Source organism: Poecilia mexicana, unplaced genomic scaffold, assembly GCF_051168715.1.
Source record: "Poecilia mexicana isolate PSO_F unplaced genomic scaffold, ASM5116871v1 scaffold_1, whole genome shotgun sequence".
In the NCBI taxonomy this organism is placed as follows: Eukaryota; Metazoa; Chordata; class Actinopteri; order Cyprinodontiformes; family Poeciliidae; genus Poecilia; species Poecilia mexicana.
In genome coordinates this window covers 16,479,720-16,501,960 of record NW_028263370.1, presented here as the reverse complement: position 1 = coordinate 16,501,960, position 22,241 = coordinate 16,479,720, and the positions used below count along the sequence as shown (strand labels likewise).

The following is a 22,241-nucleotide window of genomic DNA, read 5'->3' as shown; positions in this document are numbered from 1 at the left end:
GGGGATACAGGAAAAAATTCCTTCCAGAAAAATCAGAAATTTTCTAAATAAATAAATAAATAAACCATGGAAATTTCTATGCTCCAAAAGTGAAATAAATAAAATAAATAAAGTTCAAGCTTAATTTCATAAAATTGGTAGAAAAAACTTCGGAAGTTTCTGGGTATCAAATGTCAAAAAAACAAAACAAAAAAAAATCAAGCTCAATTTAATAAATGTTGTAGAAAGAAATTCGTGGAATTTTCTGAGTTTCAAAAGTTGAAAATTTGCACACAAAAAAAAAAAAAAAATTGAAATTGATCTCAGAAATTTTCTAGACAAAAACAATCCTGTTTCAAAAGCTGAACATTTTTTAAACTTAAAATTTCTTTATTGCAAATTTTCAACTTCTGAAACAAGATATTTTTGAGGATTTTCTTGTTGCAAAATCTACTACTGTTGCCATAATATGTAGTGGTAATACGTGAATGTTTAAACCTTAAAGAAACATACGCAAGGATTTGCATTAAGCTTTTACAAAGTATTTACTCAGGTGAGCTAAATGGAAAAGTCACTCTGCTTTTTGAACTTCTGTTGGTAAAAATGCAAACAAAATGTATCCCTTTTTTCCTCCTCTCACTATTACACACAACTATTGTTTGGACTTTCATGTAAAATCCGAATATTTTTGCAGGGAAATTTAAAGAGATGAAATCTCCTCGGTTCATTTTCACCGCCTTGGATCAAATTTTCAGCCGGTCGAGTCAAACTCACCTCAGTGCGATTCGTTCATAATGCGAGTTCAGTAAAAGGTGAATCAGGTTAAGTTCTGCATGATTTGTTGCGGAGGTTTTCAAATAAAAGCAGAACCGGTCATGTTCTTTACATGTCATGTCATGAAAGGAGCAGCGGCTCATTTAACAGAAGAGCGGAGTAGAAAAGACGCTGCAGGTAGAGAAGCATGACGGTGTTTGGCAGCCGGAGCAGATTATATCACCTTTTATTTCCAGATGCATTCATTAAGAAGCGAGATTAGATCTGAAAACGTGCAAGAAAGCGTGTAATGAAGAACCAGACAGCTGGATGGATGAATATCTAGATTTAAAACGCCGTCAGAGAGAAGGAGCTTCACAGAAAGACGGAGTTCTCCCTCTTGTGGCCAAAAGTTAGAATTACAAGACGTAGACAGAAGTCAGAACGAGATTTTTACTTCAAAATTAAACAACCAGACAAAAGCTTTTTATGAGTTTTTATTTAGAGTTTTGAGTGTTTTATTATTTTTCTCAAAAAAAAAAAGAAAAAAAAAAAAAAGAAATCCTGAGGTATTCACAATATAATGGCATTTATTCTGTCTGAAATGAGACTAGAGTGTTGGGGAGGATAAAACAGTCAAAAAAAAAAGTTAAAAGGGCAGTAAAGCTTTGTCATTTGATAGATCTGTTTTACATACAGGAGGCCCTTAAACAGAGGGGAGCAGCGTCCCAAAACAAACCTGCAAACCAGTGAAGAAGTCATGCAAGAAACAGACGGGATTTTACAGAGACCAAGTAACAAACTTTAGATATTTTAACGAGGGCGTTTACCGCCGACTGCAGGGAAAAGGGGGGCTTCACAAGGCAACCAGTCCACTATCGTAGCAGTCATCAGCTGAAATATCCATTTTAAAAATAGACAGATGGAGTGGCGTTCAGGACAAACGGGTTAAAAGTCGCCCAGGTTTCAACTGGGAGATGTTAGTAAAGCTAGAGTTGGACTATAAAACGGTTCACCTGGTGAACTGAAAATCAGCAGTTTAATGCACTGCTTTCTGCTGAGACTTTATAAATTAAAAAAATGGCTGCAAGTTAGTTTGAAGGTTCAATATAATAATAATAACAATAATAATAATCTGCTTTCTGTACACAAAAAGTTAAATGCCAAAGAGTCTACTCTCCTCTTCATGTCCTGTTTGCCCTCCATACGAAAAAAATCATAACCAAAACATAAAAATGACCAATAAATAAATATAAGTGAGAAAAATACACTGTCGAATCATTTTCTTGTGGCGTCACAGATTTATGATTGATAAAATAACTGCTGCGACGTTAAGAAAATGAGTAAAATATTCTCCTTTCTGCAATAAGAAACCCATCACAAGTGCAACATCGGTCACCACAGTCTCAGCATTAAAGAAAAAGAAAAATAATAAAAAAGCTCAGGCGTTTCGCCAGAAACTCACGACTACAGCATCAGACAAAAATAACCAGGGAAAAACGGGGTGGTGGAGAACAGCATGTAATTTATGACCCATACAAGAAATAAATCAATAAAAATTAATTACCAAAGGAAAAAAATATATATAATAAGAATAATAAAAATACTAATAGTGGGCAGATTATAGTGGAATGATGAGAAAAGCCATCAATCCACTTTGCCACTTAATAAAAAATATAAAGATGAGTCTGTGTGGGATCAGCCTCTTAATTGTTCAATTTGGTGTCATCATTGCCCTGAATAACAATAATAATAATAATAAAATTGTAATCATATTATTCAGAATAATAAAATCAAAGGACAAAATTAAAAGCTAATCCCTCTGAATAAACACATTTGGTAGACAAAGATCACACCGTCTCTGCTCGCTCACAGCCAGGGGAAATAAAATATGACACAAAAAGAAACAGGATGACCAGACATTTGTTTTTCTACTGTCTGCTGACGAAGGCTCGAGTTCCTCCTCTTCCTCCTGCTGCTCATCAACAAGTGATGGGTTCAAAGCCAAACAGTAAACCGACAGAGAACATGGAGGAAAACGACAAAAAAAAGGCAAACAAGTGTGTCTTTTCCTAAAGTACACAATGTTCAAATACAAAAAAAAGAGGAAAAACAAATACATACTGTAAGTGTAAAAATCATAAATAAAGGATAAAGTTTTGTGCATCCCGTCCCAACCGGCCATTGTCTTGAAAACAAAAAACAAAAGAAGAAGAAATCTCAAACAGAAAAACAAAAACAATGGCAGTTATAGCGGTTACGATAACAAGCAACTGGTGTACTTTACAGCACTGATGTGTCCCACCCACCCCAAACGCACCACACTACAAACCCCAGTCGGCTTCCCGTCCCCCCCACACCCCCGATACAATCCTTAAATATCTGTCAGCTCATTCAAAACGCGTCTCTTGCTCCGCCGCCGTTCATCTGGGACTCTGTATTTACAGGAAGCAAGCCGACATGGTTTGAATGACTGCATAGTGAAAATGATATTTGGTTTACTTACAGATGGACTTAAAGCACACACACACACACACACACACACGCGCACACACACTCTGTGCCAAGGCAGGTAAACTCCTCGCACCTGGCAGGCTAATATACATAAAGCGTCGCTGTGTGGGATGGGAAAGCTTTATGCATTTGGTGAACGTAGATTATCAGCTTTATTCTTACTTTCTCGCGCAGTCGCATCACATTTCACGACGGATCGGCCGTCGTCCAATCAGGAGCGGCAAAAGAAAAAAAAACACACAGCAACATCGAGGGAGTGTGTGCATGTGTGCGTTTGGAAAATACACAAAAAAATGACAATAAAAATCAGCAGCGGGAGACTGAATCCACCAGCTCTGGACTCGAAGAGTCTCCTACGTCCGAAAACAGCAACAGTCCTGGTTTATGACCAACAGGGGGCAGCAGAGAACCAACAGCAGCTGCAATTCCATTACGAATGTGAGCAAAACTTTAGTTTTCTGCTAATGTCAATAAATATTTTTTTTTTAAATTGTAATAGCGGTGTTTCTGTAAAAAAAAAAAGAATAAAAATCATACGTGGATAAGCATATTCACACTATAAGACATTAAAAATCAACACCTTCCAACCACTTCCTGTCGTCTTCTTCGTGGATTTCGCCGGTAGTAACATCCGGATGTTGATCATGTGACTCATGATGTAATAACGTTTTTTTCAATTCTAATTTTGTAATTGAAATAAATAAATTTTAATAGAGCTAAAAAAAGGCAAACTTTTTAAAAAAAAATCAAAAACAAGTTTTTTCCCAAATTGTCACGTTTCCAATAAGCAAATTTATTTTCAATTTGTCAAACTGTAATTATATATCAATGGAAACGCAGATATCGAAGCTTATACTTGAGAGCGGTTATGTATTTATATGTGCAGCATTTTGAAAAAATTGTAGTCAAACTGCGTTTCCACTTGGAAAAACAATTTTGGAAATGCAGTGTTTTCATTTAAAAAAAAAAACTCAATTAAAATCATGTGTAAAAATAAAAAAGCTTGTTTACATGACAAGTCATTTAAAATCAGAGGAGGAAATGATTCGAATGACAAACTCAACACTCGAACTGTGTGATGATGCAAGAGAAGAGTTTCCACTTCTTATTCTAGCGCAAAGAACTATCAAAGGATTTGAGTTTTGTCGTTAAAACTGCCGTTTAATTTAAGCAATTTAATGTATTGTCAATGGAAAAGCAGCTGCAGCCAACGCTCCGTAGTGAGAACAAACCAAGTTGGATGAAAACGTTACAGCCAGACAGGAAGCTCAACATCACATCTGCTCAGGCGACAAACGAGAAACAAAACCTGTTTAACAATAAATCTAGTTTTGCTGCTGCAACCAGCAAACGGTGAACGATGGAAACTCATGTCTGGTTTGGACAAGAAGTATTTAGCTTCGAATTACCTCAGCTCTTCTCTACAGGATGTGATCTTCAATAGTTAAAGTAAAATCTGTGCTGCGAGTCGCTTTGCAGTTCCTGAATTAGCTGAAGTGTAAGAATTATTCCACGGTTTCAAAACAATCTGCATCAGGGTTGAAACGATTAATCTAATCGTAACGAATCGATTATATTTGTCTACTAATTTAGTAATTGGTTAATCGTTAACTGAAGTAAAGATGGTAAAAGTAATTATCCAAAACTGTACAATGAAATATATACATTTGCATTTAAGATAAAGAAAAAAAAAAAAACTTCTGTGTGTAAATATGTTCGTAGTTTTTTAGTTAGACTTTGAATTCGGGTCAGTTTCCAGAAGGGCTGATTGAAATACAAGCACATTTTTGAAAAATATTCACTGTCATTTGAATTTTTTTTTAAGTAAAAAAAAAAAAAAAAACATGATTAAAATTTGAGGCCATGTGTCAAACTCGAGGCCCGGGGGCCAAATCTTGCCCGCCCTCTACGCTCCAAAGGGCCACATAAATATACTGCTCAAAAAACATAAAGGGAACATTTCACTTTAATTTTGTGTGTGGCTCCAAATCCAGGCCTCCATTGGTTAATAAATTTGATTTCCATTGATGATTTTTGTGTGATTTTGTTGTCAGCACATTCAACTTTGTACAGAACAAAGTATTCAATGAGAATATTTCATTCATTCAGATCTAGGATGTGTTATTTGAGTGTTCCCTTTATTTTTTTGAGCAGTGTATTAACCAAATCAAAGCAGATTTCATCTGTATGCTGCCAAATTACATCAATGTGAAAAGATGTTTATTATTTAATCCTAAGAGATTCTTATAGAATGCAGTTAGTTGTTTACTAATATTTTTACAACTCGTTAATGGGTTTCATCAATATTTTCTGTCACAAAATGAACATAAAAATTAGTTTGACACTCCACACTGAACAGAAGTTACTAAAAACAAATTTTAGATTTTTAAGCTAATATTGTGGGAAATCTTTGTTTCCCAAAAATATTGCCAAAACCTTTTCTTGTTCTCATCAACCCAGCATGTTGTCCAGTGAGGTAAATATTTTGCTACACCAACATCGCTGCCGCTAATTAATAAAATCCATTTCTATTTTCCTATTCAGGTTTTTTTTGTTGCGTGATTCTCGTTCTGTTCAGATTCCCTGAGCAGATGGTCGAGCGAGTCCGCCCCCTGCTGGCGATGCACCAGTCTCCCTCTGCACACACACAGCACCGCTATAATACAGCATCCCTCACACACTCTCACACACACTCTTTCCCACTAGTTAGAGTTCACGCCGCTCGGCGTCATCAATGTTCCTCACAAACGCAGTCGTGACAGCTTTGCTCTTGCTCGTTAGTTGAGTTGCGGTGGCCTTTGGTGTGGACAGACGGAGGGATGGACGGATGGATGGAGGACTGGATGGACTGGACTGGACGCTGTATGTACACTGTACAGAGCTGTAGTGCGGTGCGGTTATTCAAGAACACTTCCTACTTAGTTTGAGGTGAGGCGTGCGTTTACGTTGTGTGTTAGTTCTTTCCCAGCACTTCCCTGTCGCCATCTCTCACTTAACTTTGCTCTCCTCAGACTTGGTGTTTTTGTATTTGGTAAGACATGCAGACGTTGCACGATTATATATTTGGCTTAAAAAAGGAAAAATAGAAAACGATTAAAGTTTTTGGACTTTGGGGAAAAGAAGCGACAGCAGCGTCTAAAGCAATCAAAAGTAGCAGCAGTAGAAACACGTCAATAAATAATGCAGTTTGACAGAAAAGAACGGTAAACGACCCACTAACTAAACTCGTAATTGGTAAGTTGGTGCAACACCAGGAAAGCTCTTCACAGAAGCCAGCTAGTCTCCGTCCTTCCTGCAACTTTTCTTCATCTTGTCGTCACACTTTCTTCACGCTCTCCAGCTTCCTTCTCGCCTCAGCCCTCGTCTCTCTCCTCATATTCCCATCGTTTTGATTTCCTCTCATCTTTTCTGCTTTTCTCAACAACATTCCTATGTCTCGCCAACACTAAACATCTTCCTGTCGGCCGCCGCCGCTCCTCGGCTCTGCGTCTAGCTGCGATTTGGTTCGGTGGGAGTGAAAAGCTGGACTCTCTGTCTACGAGGCTTTGGCCGTGGCAGATGGGCTCTGATCGGTTCTGCTGGACCAACATCTGTTTTCATCCAAACGATCCTCCGGGTCGGAGACGTCAACATAAAACGGCGGGGTGACACACTTGAGTAGCTTTTAGAAATGAATCGGCCATCTTTCTCATGTCGACTGACCAGTTAGAAACCTGGATAATGCGTTTAAAAAAATCACCTGTTTTTAAATTTATGGATATTATTTATGTTTAAAACGAAAGAAATTTTAAAAATGAACATGTCTGCTGTTCATTCAGAATTTTAATTATTTTTGAGAATTAAAATTCAGCAGTCAAATTTTAGCTCAAAATAAACATTTCTCATTACTCAACTCATTTATGGAGTTAGTAAAAGTTTGCGTGTGGAACCAAAGGTTTTATGTTGACAGTCTCTCCCAGAAGCTCGATAAACGCCTTAATCGTCACGCCTGAAGCTTTCTGCTCCTTTCTGAACATCAAGCCGCACGCAGCCTTTGGTCTGGAAACGACGCTGCCTGAACAGAAAGAGGAAGAGGTAGTCAAACAGACTGATGTTTGGACTAGGACGCTCCGCCTACAAAACATCTGCCAACTCCTGGCCTGACTTTCCATTTTCGATCCAACTTCTCTTAAATCTTCCAGTTTCTCTCCACCAATTCGCTTTCTGACTAACCTCTCTTCTTTTTAGATTCTTCATAAAACATTCTGTTAAATGCAAAAACAAGAAGAGACAAACATGTCTAAAAACCTACAATCCAACACTAATTTTTTTAGGAACTTTTTTGTTTTTCCAAATATGCAGTTTCTAATTAAAAGAACTTGTCTTTTGTTATACTTTTAATGTCGCCTAGAGTCGCTACAAACATAAAAATATGAAGAAGAAAACAAAAATCCCTTTCTGTGGGTGTTAGCGCTGTAGTGTGAAGGTGGTCAGGAAATATTTGTTCATTCATACAGAGAATCTACGCCTGAGAACGTACGATAGTAAAAACACCTGAAGGTTCAGAATTGCACAGTTTTCCTCTCCTTGCTAACGCAGCAGACGTTTTGCTCCAGTGTGTAGTGACTGCGCTGCTGATTGATCGATACTGGAAACCAACAAGCAGAAGGACGAAAACCTGGAGGAAGTACAGGAGACAGACTGTGTGCATGTGATGAGAGGAGGTCGTAATGAACGAAGCTAGCTAAAGTGTGCATCTTTTTCCTGATCCTCCTCCAGTCCAGATTTTACACAAGACTAAATATCACAGTAAGCTATCCATCCATCCATTAGCACACCTCTGTCCATCACTCCATCTGTTCATCATGAGTCCTCTGGTTGGTGGACAGGCAGGATGGGTTCTGGAGCCGGACGTCGATGCGAACAGCTAGACCAGATCAGACCGAGCCTGGGCTGAAGCTGAAGCTCGGCCGGTCCGGTCCGGCTTTCGGGCCGAGCGGAGGCCGGGTCAGGCTACCTGCTGAGCAGCGAGTGGAGCATGTGTTGATGGCTGTAGCACTGGCTGCTGCGAGGCGACTCGGTGCGCTCCATCACCGCCTGAAACCAGCCGGCCACGTCCACCTCCAGAACCTCGTAGCGCCGGATGAAACTGTGCTCCTGTGGCAAAGAGGAGAAACAAGAGAGTGACCAGTTGTTCTTTAAAAGTGATTCCTTTAGCAGGTTATTCGAGATCTAAGTGCTAAGAGCTTGGGTTGTTTTTAGAAGCAGTTCAGACCCAAATGGAACCACAAAAACATGCTGATCCTCCTTAAGTAATCACAAATTCTGCACTAGTTCACATAAAGTGCAACTTACCAACAGCTGATGGTATTTTGGCCTTTTTCTGTGATCCTTTGTGAGGCTGTTTGGAAACACAGGCACAAAGCTTTACAACATGATTGGATGTTTTCCTAAAAATTCAAATTTTCCAGAAGATAACACCTTGAATAGGACAGGAGGGTGATATGGCTTATAAATAAACCTCAGATATTTTTAATACCAGATTTGCTTTCCAATAATAGTTCTTTCCTTGTTTTTTTTTGTTTTGTTTTTTTCTAAAAAATAAATAAATAAAATGACAAACTACTTTCAATAAGTGGCTTTTATTTCAGTTTACCCCTGAGATGTGCAACTCAGAGGTTTTAAATTCTGGCTACAATAATTCCTCTTTAATTATGACAACATTGTCATAATATTAGCAGAAAAACTAAATTTAATGTTTTAAAATTTTGAGAAAAAAGCTTGGATAATTATTTTTTGTTATTTGACTTCTTATTAAAATACCACTTCATTCTCTAAATATCACGACTTTATCATACCATAATGATAAAATCATTCTGGTATGACTGTCATACCAGAATAAAGTATGACAAAATCATAATAAAAATAAAAATCTCAGTCTGACCATTACATTTAATTAATAAAACAGATTAACTTCCCAGCCCTCCTCTTGAATGTTTTCGTTGTCCAACTAGCCTGTCAATGTTCCTCAGAAACCATTATTTGAAAGCAGTGTTGATTTGTTTAAGGCAGAGTGTGGTGATTTAAACCCACCAGTCTTTGACAAAGGACTGGAAGTCGAGAGAGAAACCCATGCTTAGAGGCAACACAGGAGGATCTTCCTGCAGCACTTTGGTCAGAACCTCGAAGTCCGTCTTGCAGTTCTTGTAGGGAAACTGTCCTGTGGCTAGCTCCACCTGGAAACAACAAACAACGACTTAGCTAAAGAATATGACCATTCATTCCTTCCTCTTTCTTCGTTTGAGACGCTGAATCCACCCAGCACTAATTTCACTAAAAGTCAAAGGATGTGGTTTAAGGCGAGACTTTAGTGGAGCCAATCTTTGTTACGTATGTAAATTTATGCTACGCAGTTAGAGCTCAGTTTAACAAATTAACTTGCAAATGCTTAAAACAATCCAACTATGCAAATGAAATGGTGTCATGTGCTACTTTTGATGCAGTTAAGATCTAGGTTATTGAGAAAGATCTGGTGCCTTCATGTTTCCTCCAGTTTAAGTTAACTTTTAATGTACAAATGTGCAATATTATATATATATTTTTTTTATTTATTTATTTTTTTCTCTCCCAGCGCAGACCGTCAACCCCAGAGCTTTTCTTGTGCTGCTGTAAGTTAGGATTGCTGGGGAAGTTTCATGATGTTCTGATGGAGGTCTTAATGTTAAAAGAACAGAGTCAAATAATAATGATTAATAAAAAAAATAAATAAAAAAAAGCAATATTTTGATGATTTTTTTTTTTTTGCTTAAAAAATGCAGCACAGTAACTGTTTTGGTTTTTGCTCTATAAAGAGAAATAAGTCACTGTAGCAATATTAGCATACAAGCGGTTTTTGTAAACCCTGGTACACCTTGATACCTGAAATCAACCCAGGCCTCCAACATGCATACAAAAACAAACAGGATAAAATAAACAGAAAGAAACTGTAAATAATAACAATCAACCGGTTTACCAGAGAAATGCCGAGACTCCACACATCTGCTCGAATATCATAATCAGGTTTGGTGGGGTCTGGAGGGTCTATTCTCTCAGGCTGCAAAAAAAGGAAAAGAAAAACAGGAAAACTCAGTTCAGGAAATCAGTGGATGTTTCATCTGCACACAAGCATTTCTACTACAAATAATCAGTAATGTAACTCAATTTCTGTTCAATAATCCGCTTCCTCTTTTTCACACTATTTCAATGTAATTTATCACATAAAAACTGACAATTATAGGGCTGAAGAAATGATGAATTGATTGAAATAATCATCCACTAATTTAATAATCGATTAATTATTAACTGAACACTACAGAAAAAGCCACTTGCTAAAAATACTCAGAGCAGTGAATAAGCCAAAACTGTACAAAGAAATATATACACACATTTAGCATTTAAGATTAAATAACACCTTGAATAGTTTTACTCAAACTATTCACAAGGTGACAGTTTTAGCTTCCTGTGATTCAGGTTCTGCAAGAACAAATTTATTGAGCACCTTTTGCTATCCAATTATTGATAAAAAAAAAATTATCCAACAGATCAGTCATTAATGCTAAGAGTCAAGCAAAAAGGCTGAGATTCTCCATGTTGATGTTGAATGTATTTTTTTTAGCTGAAAATCCATCTTACACTAAAGGAATGCAAAGTCATTCAATTTTAGGCAATAAAATGTTTATTTTTGTATTTAAAATGGAATTTAATTATTAATTTGAATCGTTTAATGCACTTCTAATGTTGGATTAAAAAAAAAAAAGCTTAAAAAATCTGCAGAACATGCCGACTTTTTTTTATCCAATTAATCAATAACTAAACTAATCATTAGTTAAAGCCCCAGACAATCATGACACTACAGAAAGACCAAATGGTAGACAAATGAATGTTTTAGGAAGAGTTTAGCTTCCTGACTGGGTGTTTTCTCACCGCCATGTAGGCAGCACAGCCGGCACTGCGAGTCTTCGCCTTTGAATCCACGAGGCGACCGCTGATGCCGAAGTCGCACAGTTTGATCTGACCCTTGGCGTCGATCAGGATGTTTGACGGTTTGACGTCGCGGTGGATGACGCCGTGCTTCTCCTTCAGATACAACAACGCCTTCACTATCTGCAGAACAGAAACAACGGCTGGTTAAAGTGAAACGTGTCGGAAGTCAGAGTGTGTTCCTGTGACTTACTGCAACGGTCATCTTTCCCAGGATTCGCTCCGGGATTGGGCCTTGGATTCTCTTTTTCAGCTTTTCTGCACAGGTTCCCATCAGCTCCATCGCGATGAAAACATCCGTCTGGACACGCACACACACACACTTAATATTTAGCAGCTAAAATCAACACAAACGCATCAGCACTGACACTGGGAGGCACTTCGGAGTTACTCACGTTGGTAACTATGGCGCCGTAGCACTGAATGATGTAAGGGCAGTCGTGACTCTTCAGCACCACATCCAGGTCCATGAGGATCCGCTTGTTTTCATCCTTGTTTCCCGTACGACGCATTTGCTGTCGACACAAACGTATAAACCTTAATATTTATCGATATTAAGGTTGAGATAAAGGTGAAACAGATTCTGCTGGGTCTGTTTTAGCGAAATGACAGAGGATTTAGCTGATGTGCTGCTGAATGCTGTTTGGGGTCAACAGTGTTTTTAAACTGAACGCCGAGTTGAGAAAATTGCAGTACAGCCTGTTAAAGGAAATGAAGCTTAGCAGGAAGTTTCAGTTTGGATGAAGTAACAAAAACAAACATTTATTTTAAATATGTGAAGACATTTTTGACCTGTGAAACACTCCAACCGGAGTATTTAGCCAGTTCTCTCCAACTGCAAGCGATGAAGCAAAGCTTTAAGCTCAACATTTTTAATTTAACAAAACCTGATGCGTTTCTACACGTCTCAACAGGCTGCATCATTTGTTTTGGTTCTAGATTGTTTCTGTATTTCTGCATTCATTTAAGCGTCGGGACAGTTTGCTAACACAAACACTCAGATGAGTAAGAGCTAAGCGTCTGGCTCCAGGTTTATATTTGATGTCTACGACAAATAATTCAGGAGTGGAACATCAGCTCTTCTGTTAGCAGTCAGACGAACATTTACAGTTTATTTCCATTAATCCAGGATTGTTTAGCAACGTGAGAATTGTGGCTGCTTCTGCTGTTAATCAAAGGTGATCTTCAGTGACCTGGTATGCAAAGCATATGGGCCATTTATGGTCAGTATTAGAAACCAAATCATATGTTCGTTTATCAATCTGTGTTTAGTTTGTTGAGATTTTGTTGCTGAACAGAGATGGTATCCGATCAGAGGACTAACAGGTTGATGTGACAGAGAGGAAGCTGTGACTGAGGACACACGAGAATGGCAGAACTTTTTTTGTTCTTGGAAACCAGATCATGTCCGACTCAGGGATCCTGGCATGTGGGGCACCACAGGGCTCAGTCTTGCTTTTTTCTGTAAATGATCATTTCTTTGCTGATGATTTTCAGCTCTACTGTTCTTTTAAATCGGCTGAAAAAATAAAAGGTGTCGTCGTTAATAAACGGCTGTAGAAGCATCAAACATGGGCTCTGTGTTAACGACCTGCAGGTGAACTCTGATAAGATCCTGATTATTGCCCCGGAAAACCAGGTGACTGAAAACAAGCAACACCTTTCTGTTTTGGCGTCTTTAGTCAAACCAAACCTCCAACATCTTGGAGTTCTTCTTTATTCTGCCCTTCACTGGAGCATCATTCCCTTAGGATTAATCAGAAATTATATTTTTCAGCCAAGAAATGTTCATAAGCTTCAAACTTTGTCTTGATTCTGTTGATTCTTTTAAGAAGCAGTTAAAGACTCACTTATTCAGAGTAGCTTTTAGCTGATCTTTTGCCGTATAATCTTCTGATTTTATCTTCTGTATTTACTGTTTGTTTTCACTGTAAAGCACTTTGTGTTTTTTGACTTGTGAAACGGTCCTGCATAAATAAACTTTACTTATTTACATCAATAAGGAGCTGGAAAAACTTAAGGAACAGGAAGCAGAGAAGACTGTTGCTGCTGTTCCTTCAGACAAACTCGGTGCTCTTCTTGCCTTGACTGCGATGACGTGGCCCGTCTTCTTGAACCGGACTTTGAAGACCTGTCCACACGTCCCGCTGCCGATCTCTCCCTCACTGATGAGGTCCGTTACTTCTGCTGGGTACCGCTGTGGAGGTCCAAAAGTTTCAGATCATTCAGATCAAGATGGAAAATTATTAAAACTGAAATAATTTGCACCAAAAGCGATGCATTCTCCTGTTTTCTGATTCTTAATCAAACAAATTCCCTTTTAGCAAGAATCTGTGTGAATATAATTAACCAATTTGTTTTGTTAAAAGGGCAGCAAATAATCATGAGCAAAACAAAAGAGTAAAAATATTTAGGTTGCATTTCTGAGCCATCTAAGAATTCACTTCTTGTGAAATCAGGTTCAAATCTGGAGGCATAAAAACACAAAGCAAATGCTGAGGTGCAGCTGGGATTAATAAAGCAGAAATTAGTTCCTGGTGTGCTTGATTTAATAAATCTGGATTGCTTTTTTGGCTCTTTTAGATCAGATCCTACGTGACGTTTTATGAATGAGATCCCTGTTGTGATCTCACCTGTCCGTCGATCTTCAGGTAACCCGTCTGCCTCATGATCTCCTGCAGTTTCTGGTCAATCTCCACACTGAAAACACAATCAGATAAAATAACAGAGAGAAAACATTACAGGAAGTATAAACCAAGCAGAGCCTCCAACAGCTGGCAGCTCCCCATCATAGGCCTGTCACAATAATCAATAAGTCAATTAATAACAAACTCAATCATTTCCATTAGTATGATTTATTGTTTATCTCTTTTTTTTTTCCTCTTTCTACCAAAAACCGGATGATAAAAGTTTTCAGTTTGGTGCTTGGTCTCAACAAAATTGTGTTTACAAAGACTTCAACATTCATTTTATTTGTTGTTATGTTTATTTAAAATGTCTTCCAGTTGCAGTGTTAAATTGTATTGATCCTTCTTGCATTATTATGCCATTATTACTACTATATTACATAAAAATGGTCTCAAAACAGTATTGTCATTTACCGCAATAACTTCTGGAACAATTTATCGTCCAGAAAAATTTGCTATCGTACCCATCCATAAACGGATGCAAGCTTCATTTCCCCGTCCCGTTTCCCAACAGATGTTTATGCTTCAAGATTTAAGACATTCGGCACCAATAGTTTCCCATAAATGAACATGACAACGCTTGAAAGATCACACGTACTTCTCCAGGCTCTTCTGCAGGCTGTAGGGAGGCGTGGGCAGGGTGAGCATGTGTCGCGGGCGGCTGGGGTACGGGTGGTGCTGAGGCGAGCTCTCTGAGGACGATGAGCGGCTGCCTCCATCGTTGACCAGGGGCAGCTGGAGAGCTGGGTTGAAGTACAACATTGAATATCAGTGAACGACACGTTGACCGCAGTTATATTCTTATTCTGGTGAATTAGGACCGTCTGTCGGTGACCGGGATGCAGATGTTCTGTCTTCAAGAGCTTTTCTAATCAGGTTTCTTTACCTCCTTCACATGAGGAATATGATTGGCTATAACTTCTTCTGCCGGTTCCCCAGACCCGCCAGAGAAACTGGCCTTGGCCCGGTCAGGGAGTTCTTTCACAGCCACACCCACAAAGTCAAAAGCTTTGTTTTTGTTCTGCTGATGTCCCGACCCGGTGTAAAAACAAACAGGGATGTTATCTCGCAGAAAAACCTCAAAACGCTGCTCTCATGGGAAAAACAAAAAAAAAAAAAAAACAACGAGACGCAGGAAAGAGTTCTGGGATCAACTCTCATCAAAGCTTTTCTTTTTAAACATCATCCTGGATATTTTAAGAATAAAATCCAGCTGAACAGAAATGCGTCTATGCGTCTTTGCCGAGTATAATTAGGTAATATCTACTAAAGTTTTGTGAGGTTACAACCACAAACTTTCTTACATTTTACAGAAATAATGATAGACAAACATAATAAAGTGCGTATTTGAGACTTAAAAGGAAAATGACATGATGGTTTGTGGTTGTAGCACAAAAACATTTAAATAAAATTCAGCAAAAATATAATAATCCTTGACTTTTTTAAAATTGTGAATTAAAAAAAAAAAACTTCAGTAGTATAGTTAGAATATTATTTGCATTGGAAAGCAAATTCTGCGTTATTTACAGAAAGTTGAACGATTCTTTTATCCATTTCATGGCTTACCAGACCAAACAAAACAAAAAAATTCAGTCTCAATTTATAGATGAAAATTCAATCTAAATATTCACAACCAGCTTCCAAACATATGATAAACTCCACATTTGGTATTTAACTCCTATTTTCCTAATTTATAACGGGTTTGCGGCTCCTCCCAGAGCGCCAGAAGATGTCTTCATCCTTTTGTCACCTGGATGGATCAGCCTGTAAGAAGGGAACCAGTGAGTGAAACGGAGGAGGAGTTAGTGTGGAGATTCGAGAAGATTCAGGCAGTCTTTAGCAGTTAGCATCCCCAAGGTTTGATCGACTCCAGACAGATTTGGGAGACAGACATAGCAGGGAGAAGAGGAGGCGCTGCTGCCCGGCCTCCAGTTCACACAGTGCCACTGCAAAAGGAAACGGAGGGTGCCAGTACACGGAAAACAGACATCCAACAATCCAACGTGTGAGAGAGAGAGAGAGGAGAAATTCAGCCAAAACGGCGTGGCACAGATGAAGCTCGAAGTCTCAAAGTCAGACAGTGGGGTCAGACTTGGACAGAAAGCCGGGTCTTCAGTCGGCACGGAAAGAAAAACGCTGAGAGAAAGGAGGCCAGAGTTTTCACAGCACTCCTGCAGACGGACCAGAGGGGATGCTGGATTAGAGACCGTGTCAAACAGGAAACCCATTCCATCGCATCGTGCAGGAAAGCCACATGCACTGTGATTCTCTGCCGCCTCCAGCAAAACAAGGGTTAATCGTCCTGCACACGTGCACACCGACACATACCAATACTGCCCTGCCACACACACACACACACACACACACACACACACACACACACACACACACACACACACACACACACACACACACACACACACACACACACACACACGAGGACAGATGGACAGAGGAGGAGGAGAGATGGAAAGACGAGGGGGGATGTGGTGAATTTACCGGAGGAGTAAATGATGAGCTACCAGGTTTGGTGTCACAAACATGATTTATCCGGCCGTGAAAACAGAAAGGTGGAGCATTAAAGGGCTCAGAGATGGCAGTAGCTTCATATTTTAATTATTTCTGGGGCTGAAACTAACAATTATTTTTAGTAAATCGATAATTCTGATGATTGATTGGATAAGAAAATTTGGCAGATTCTGCAGATTTTATTTTTACTCACTTTAAGCTCATTTTTACAGAAAGGAAGTCCCCACTTGGTCTGTATAGTACATTTTTAGTTGTACTAAAAATGCAAACGACTTCTTTTCGTTTGAAATACGAAAATAAACATTTCATTAACTAAAATGCAACAACATTTCTGAAGTGTATGCAAAAGATGCATCTGCAGCTTAAAAAAATACTTCTAGCATCAACATGTGAGAAGTTCAGTTCTTTATGTTTGACTTATCAGTGTAAGAATAATCTGTTGATTAATTTTTAACTTAAAATAATAATTGAATAGAAAAAGGTGCTTAATAGGAGATTTTTATTTAGTTCATTTATTTATATAATTTGAAACAGGTGAAGCTAATTGTTCTGGGAAGAACATATTTACAAATTTCTTATTATTTTTAATCTTACATGCAAACTGTATATACTTTTTGGACAGTTTGGCGTAATGAGCTTGTCTTTGTTAATAATTAACCAATTACTAACTTAGTTGATTATTTCAATAATAAATTAATCATTTCTGCCTTAATCATCCCGTCTAAATCACTTAGTTTGATTATTTTCCAATCAAAATCACTGATTTTGTAAAGTAAGAGTTTAGAAGACACTCTGGTAGCATGTAGTTATTATATATAGGATAATTGTGCTATATTTTCTCTCTTTAAATTTCTTCCAAAATCTACATATAAAATGGGAAAAAAGACGTGAAAATGAACAAGCAGACAGAGTGAAAAACATTTTTATTCTTTAACTTAAATGGCTCAATTTTTGCAAATCGCCTTAACAATCAGACTTTAAATTGACATCAAAGACTGACACTTCAGTGTAGTTAAAGTAATAAATACTGCCACCTGCAGGTCGGAGTTAGCAAGTTTTGTCGCAATAAACTCATAATTATGCATTAGCATGAACAAATGTATTGATTTTGCATAAATTTCCCACAATCATGAAAGACTGAAGGGACTAATTTTTAAAATAAATTATATTTTAGAAAGTCCTAATATTGGAGGATCACCTTAAAAACATTAAAACTATTCCTTAATAAAATTAGGTTTATTTTTTACTGCTTTTATTTTTAAGCAGAATCTGAAGATTGACTATGACATATTAACTCTAATATGTAATATTTTTCTGCTCAATTATGAACGCTAACAGGTCACTTATACAACACCACTCTTCTGTGTGGAAGATGATATTAAGGGAAGAATAAATTATGATTAGGATGAACGTCAGGAGAGTCGGGAGCTTCTAGAAAGGAGACTGTTTGTTCCTGTAACCATAATGAGGATTTATACTTCAGTGGATAACAGGAAGCTGAAGGTTTTACAGCAAAGTTGTTTTATCCTTTAGTAAACGCTAATCTTGAGCAGAACATGCTGGATAAGGAAATATCCCAACCTTTCATCTATTATAAACGTTTTTATCTCAATAAAAGACGATATGGAGCAGAGAGGAGGATGTGGGAGCAGAGGATGAGAGCAGAAACGGGGGGCACAGATGTGACGGGTGCAGTGGCAGAAGGAGCGATGGATTGAATGATACCTGCACGCTGGGAGGGGGCTGGAGCAGGACTGAGCTGGATCACGATGACTAGACAGAAGAAAGAAAATATACACACACACGGACGTTACTGCACTGTTCTGCTCAGACAGTCACATGTGCCCCACATGCACACCGTCATAAAACACAACAATAAGGTTCCTACCCCTTTAAGGTTTCCGTACCGGAAAATACCAAAATGGAAAATAAGCCAAGAGATTCTCTTAAACAGGTTATTTTAACAAACAAACCAAAAGGAAAGGTGTTTTTTTATTATTTGTCTGGAAGATACTTTCACCTGTAGAACCACAGAGTTGGTGCGTCACAGCAGGATTTTAATACAAAGTGTCATGTCTGCTGCACTGACAACTCGGTCCGATGCAAGCAGAACCGGGCATCGACGTGTTGTGTGTTAAAAATCACTGGGTTAAAAATAGGGGTGCACCGATTTATCGGCGCCGATTTCCTTAATTTTATCTTATCTTATCCACTGATCTTATCTAGCTGGGCAAAGGTCTAAGAATCGACCACCGTCCTCTTTTACTCTCTGGTGAGAAAAGTTTGACTGGCAGATCGGCCCACCAAGTTATGTCTGCACGTTTATAATTAACAATAGTTACTGTTGTCAACTCAACAACTTACTTGCAATATTAAGCAACATTTCAGACAAAAAAAAATAAAAAATGGTATAGGCTAAAATCAGAGTCGGCAGGTTAAGCTTATTAAAAGATCAGTAATCGCCAATCGGCTATAAAAGTCGGCTAGTTAAAAATCAAGGTTTCTAATGTAAAAACTGTTCTGCTTTGATAAGAAGTAACTTTGTCCATGGCCACAGTTCGGCGAGAGTCACCCTGATTTGACTTATCTGGAGCCGACTGTCGTATTCCTGATGTTTGGACTGGAATTGGAGGTCTGCAGCAGCAGGATAAGCTTTCATTCAGTCAGATTGTTTGCTTGTTGGCTTCCCTTCTGCTCTGACAGAAGGCACCACATTCACATAGTGACCGGCAAGATTCAAATGTTTTAACGAGGAACAGAAAATGACAATAACGATGATAAAGCAGGCTTCAAATTCAATAAAAGACAATAAAAATGGCCTTTCAGACAGTATGTGGGTTGTTCAACGTCATTTAGAATATTTTATGGCTTTACTGAAACAGCACCGCAAATGTCTTCTGTAGAATATTTTGCTAATTAAAGATCTTTTTTTTTAGTTTGCTTGTGTTGCGTTTAGTTTTTTTTTCCTCAAACTGATGTTCTCTCAGCAACTCGTTTGTTCATTTCAGATTGTTTTGAACATAAACAATCTATTTTCGTCCACATCACCCAGTTTCAGTGTTACACAAACCAAAACTCTGCTGTTTCTCCACCCATACGGTACATAGAGCGACGTAGCGCTAGCCCCTCCCCCACATGCTGCTGTACACTTCTGGTCAGTTGGCTGAAAGAAGCCAACTACCCAGCAGATGTAATATTTTTCGGTGAAGAATCTAATCTCTCTGATTGAAAATAACTATTTTAAAACTATGAGTTACAAGTGTCTGGTAAACACTTGACTGCAGCCTGGGTAAAAACCACCGTCAGGAAATCTCAGTTGGACTTGTGTAAAAAGCAGTGTGATTTTTTTAAATTAGCAATTGATTATTCTGTAGTTTTGCTTTACTTTACGTAAGAAAATAATAATAATAATAAAAAACACATCAAAACTAGGGCTACATGTTTTTAGGAATTCATACAATGGCAATGATGTCCGTAAATATTGCGATTATGACATCAGATGCAATAAATTCATATTTTCTTCTTTCCTCCATTTCTCATCTGTGCATCCATCTTTCTGTGACCTTTAGCCTTTTTCAGCCACTGAACATATTAGCATCAATCATTGGACTTCAAGCAGTGATTTGTGATATGAAAATTGCACACGCTAATGAAGATTTATTTGTGCTGTCTCAATTAAAACGCCAACAATTACTAGGTTATATTTTAGATGTAGAATTAATAGTCATGCCTTCTCTGTTTTAAATAAAAATAAGACCATTTCATACATTTATACTTTGTGATTACAATCTAGTATTTTTAGTCAAAATTAATCTTCCAGACTATTTGATTACAAAGAAAATGACATAATTTAGATTTACACAATGCAGGTTGCCAACTTTTTAAAGAAAACATTCTAATAAGGTAATTTATTTTTATACAATCCACAGGTATAACTTCCAGCCTATGGAGTGCACTTACATTTTTTAAATAGTTGGGGGGGGGGGGGGTTCTACTCTTATTTTGCATCTACAAAGTTTGTTTAATTGCTTTAGCAAAGTCTAACATCAGCAAATTTCTTTGTTGAGCAATTCTGGGTGTTGTGTTGAGTTTCCGCCCCTCAAGCATCCATAATTACAACTTGAGCAGCTCCTGTCAGGTCAGGCCATTTCATTTATGCACAACATTTGAAACAAGACATACAAAGCATCCAGAAAGTATTCACAGCGCTTCACTTTCTCTACATTTTGTCATGTTACAGCCTCATTTAAATTGGATTAAATTAATATCTTTTCTCACAATTCTGCACACAAATACACCATTATGATAATGTGGATTTATTCATTTATTTTTAGCAAATTTATTAAAAATAGAAAACCAAGAAATCACATTTACATCTGTATTCACAGCTTTAAAACTTTAATAATATTAGTCAGGCCGTTGAGCTCATTGGGATCTTCAAAGCAGCAGAAATTGTTCCACATTTGAGCCTCAAGACAATCCTGTCTCAGAGGTCAACTGCGTGACCTTAAATAGACAGGCATATGCCTTTCCAAATCCAGTCCTATCAACTGAATTCACCACAGGCTCACTCCATTTAAGCTGTGGAAACAGATCAATTTTGAGCTTCTTTGCAAACGTTGTGAATACTCACCTAAGTGTGATTTCTTGGTTTTCTATTTTCAGTACACTTGCAAAAAACTCAAAAACCGTTTCCCATATTGTCATAATGGGGTATTTATGTATAGATTTTTCAGGAAAGATATTATTTTAATACAATATGGATTAAAGCTGCAACATAAAATGTGGGGTAAAATGAAGCGCTGTGAGTAAACAGAGAGGAATGTTCAATGTATAAGTAAAACTAATCGTTAATATTTCACACCTTAATCTAAAGACATACTGCCACCTTATCTACAACAAAGGTAAGTCTTTCCCCGTTTAATTCGAGCTTAAACCACTGCTCAACCAGTAACCGACGTTAGCTAACCTGCGGTGGCTTCAACTAATTACCGTCTCTGTGGTCAAGGATCAGAAATCCTACCAGGAATTGGCATAAACACGAAGCCTCAACCAAATATACCGCTTGCTTAAAATATTAACAGACACATCTATTAGGAATAAATGACACGGCTTTAGCCTCACAATAATAAAGGGAAAATGACAAACTTTTCATATTGACGTTAGGCCTGTCACAAACTGTGTAGCCTGCTAACCTAGCATGTTTGACAGAACTAGTATTAAATTGATTCAGCAACAAGAATGTCAGGAAGAACTAACGCGATCATGTTTTAGGTTTTAAGCTCGGCTCTACGTTAGCTATACTGCCAACTGTCCTACTCGTTATGTTAACTATTTGACATGACAACCAAGGTGGGTGAGTGTTTGTTTACGTAGCTAGCCTGTTAGCAACGCAGCTAACTGCTAGGAGCAGCAGAACACCCCCCGCTTCTTCTCTCCGCCTCTCGGGTCTTTCCTGATGCGATTCTAACCGTTACTAACACCCCGGACCCGCTTCGGTAGATACTCACTAGGCCTCGGACGTGGCCGCTGCGGACTCATGTCGATGTTGAGGTCAATTCTCCGCCGAGCTTCTTCATTTTCTTGCTTTAGCTTCTCTTCGATTCGCGACAACCTCTGTTCCAGCGACGACATCTTGAAAAATTCAGCACCATGTAGCTGCCCGCAGAGCTCGCGACTCCCCTCCCTGGTAGGCAGTCAGGCAGGGTGTATGGCAAACCAATTATACATTTAATAGCCCAGGGTGGTCTCTAATGTACTTAAGCATTTAAAATGTAATTC

The 22,241-nt window shown here is 38.2% G+C and overlaps 1 protein-coding gene across 2 annotated transcripts; it reads right to left on the bottom strand.

Annotated features, from left to right (window-relative positions):
- Window positions 1–1,213: 1,213 nt before the first annotated feature.
- On the bottom strand, window positions 1,214–22,194 carry map2k7 (mitogen-activated protein kinase kinase 7). 2 transcript variants are annotated; one of them, XM_014986204.2, is made up of 12 exons: window positions 21,971–22,194; window positions 18,186–18,233; window positions 14,530–14,674; window positions 13,878–13,944; window positions 13,328–13,441; window positions 11,640–11,759; window positions 11,438–11,545; window positions 11,188–11,367; window positions 10,238–10,318; window positions 9,319–9,461; window positions 8,581–8,626; window positions 1,214–8,382 (listed from the first exon to the last, which is right to left on the bottom strand). In XM_014986204.2, the coding sequence occupies exons 1-12, from the start codon at window positions 22,092–22,094 to the stop codon at window positions 8,239–8,241; spliced, it is 1,320 nt and encodes a 439-aa protein (XP_014841690.1). In that variant the 5' UTR covers window positions 22,095–22,194; the 3' UTR covers window positions 1,214–8,238. The 2 variants fall into 2 exon arrangements, with proteins under 2 accessions (XP_014841690.1, XP_014841691.1); XM_014986205.2 differs by lacking the exon at window positions 18,186–18,233.
- Window positions 22,195–22,241: the final 47 nt, after the last annotated feature.

Coding starts and splice junctions, on each gene's coding strand:
- map2k7 (XM_014986204.2), bottom strand. CDS start 22,094: ATGTCGTCGCTGGAACAGAGGTTGTCGCGAATCGAAGAGAAGCTAAAG. Junction 11,760..13,327: donor GCCACGTCATCGCAGTCAAG/GCAAGAAGAGCA, acceptor TTGTGTCGACAG/CAAATGCGTCGTACGGGAAA. Junction 10,319..11,187: donor GCTGTGCTGCCTACATGGCG/GTGAGAAAACAC, acceptor CTTTTTTTGCAG/CCTGAGAGAATAGACCCTCC.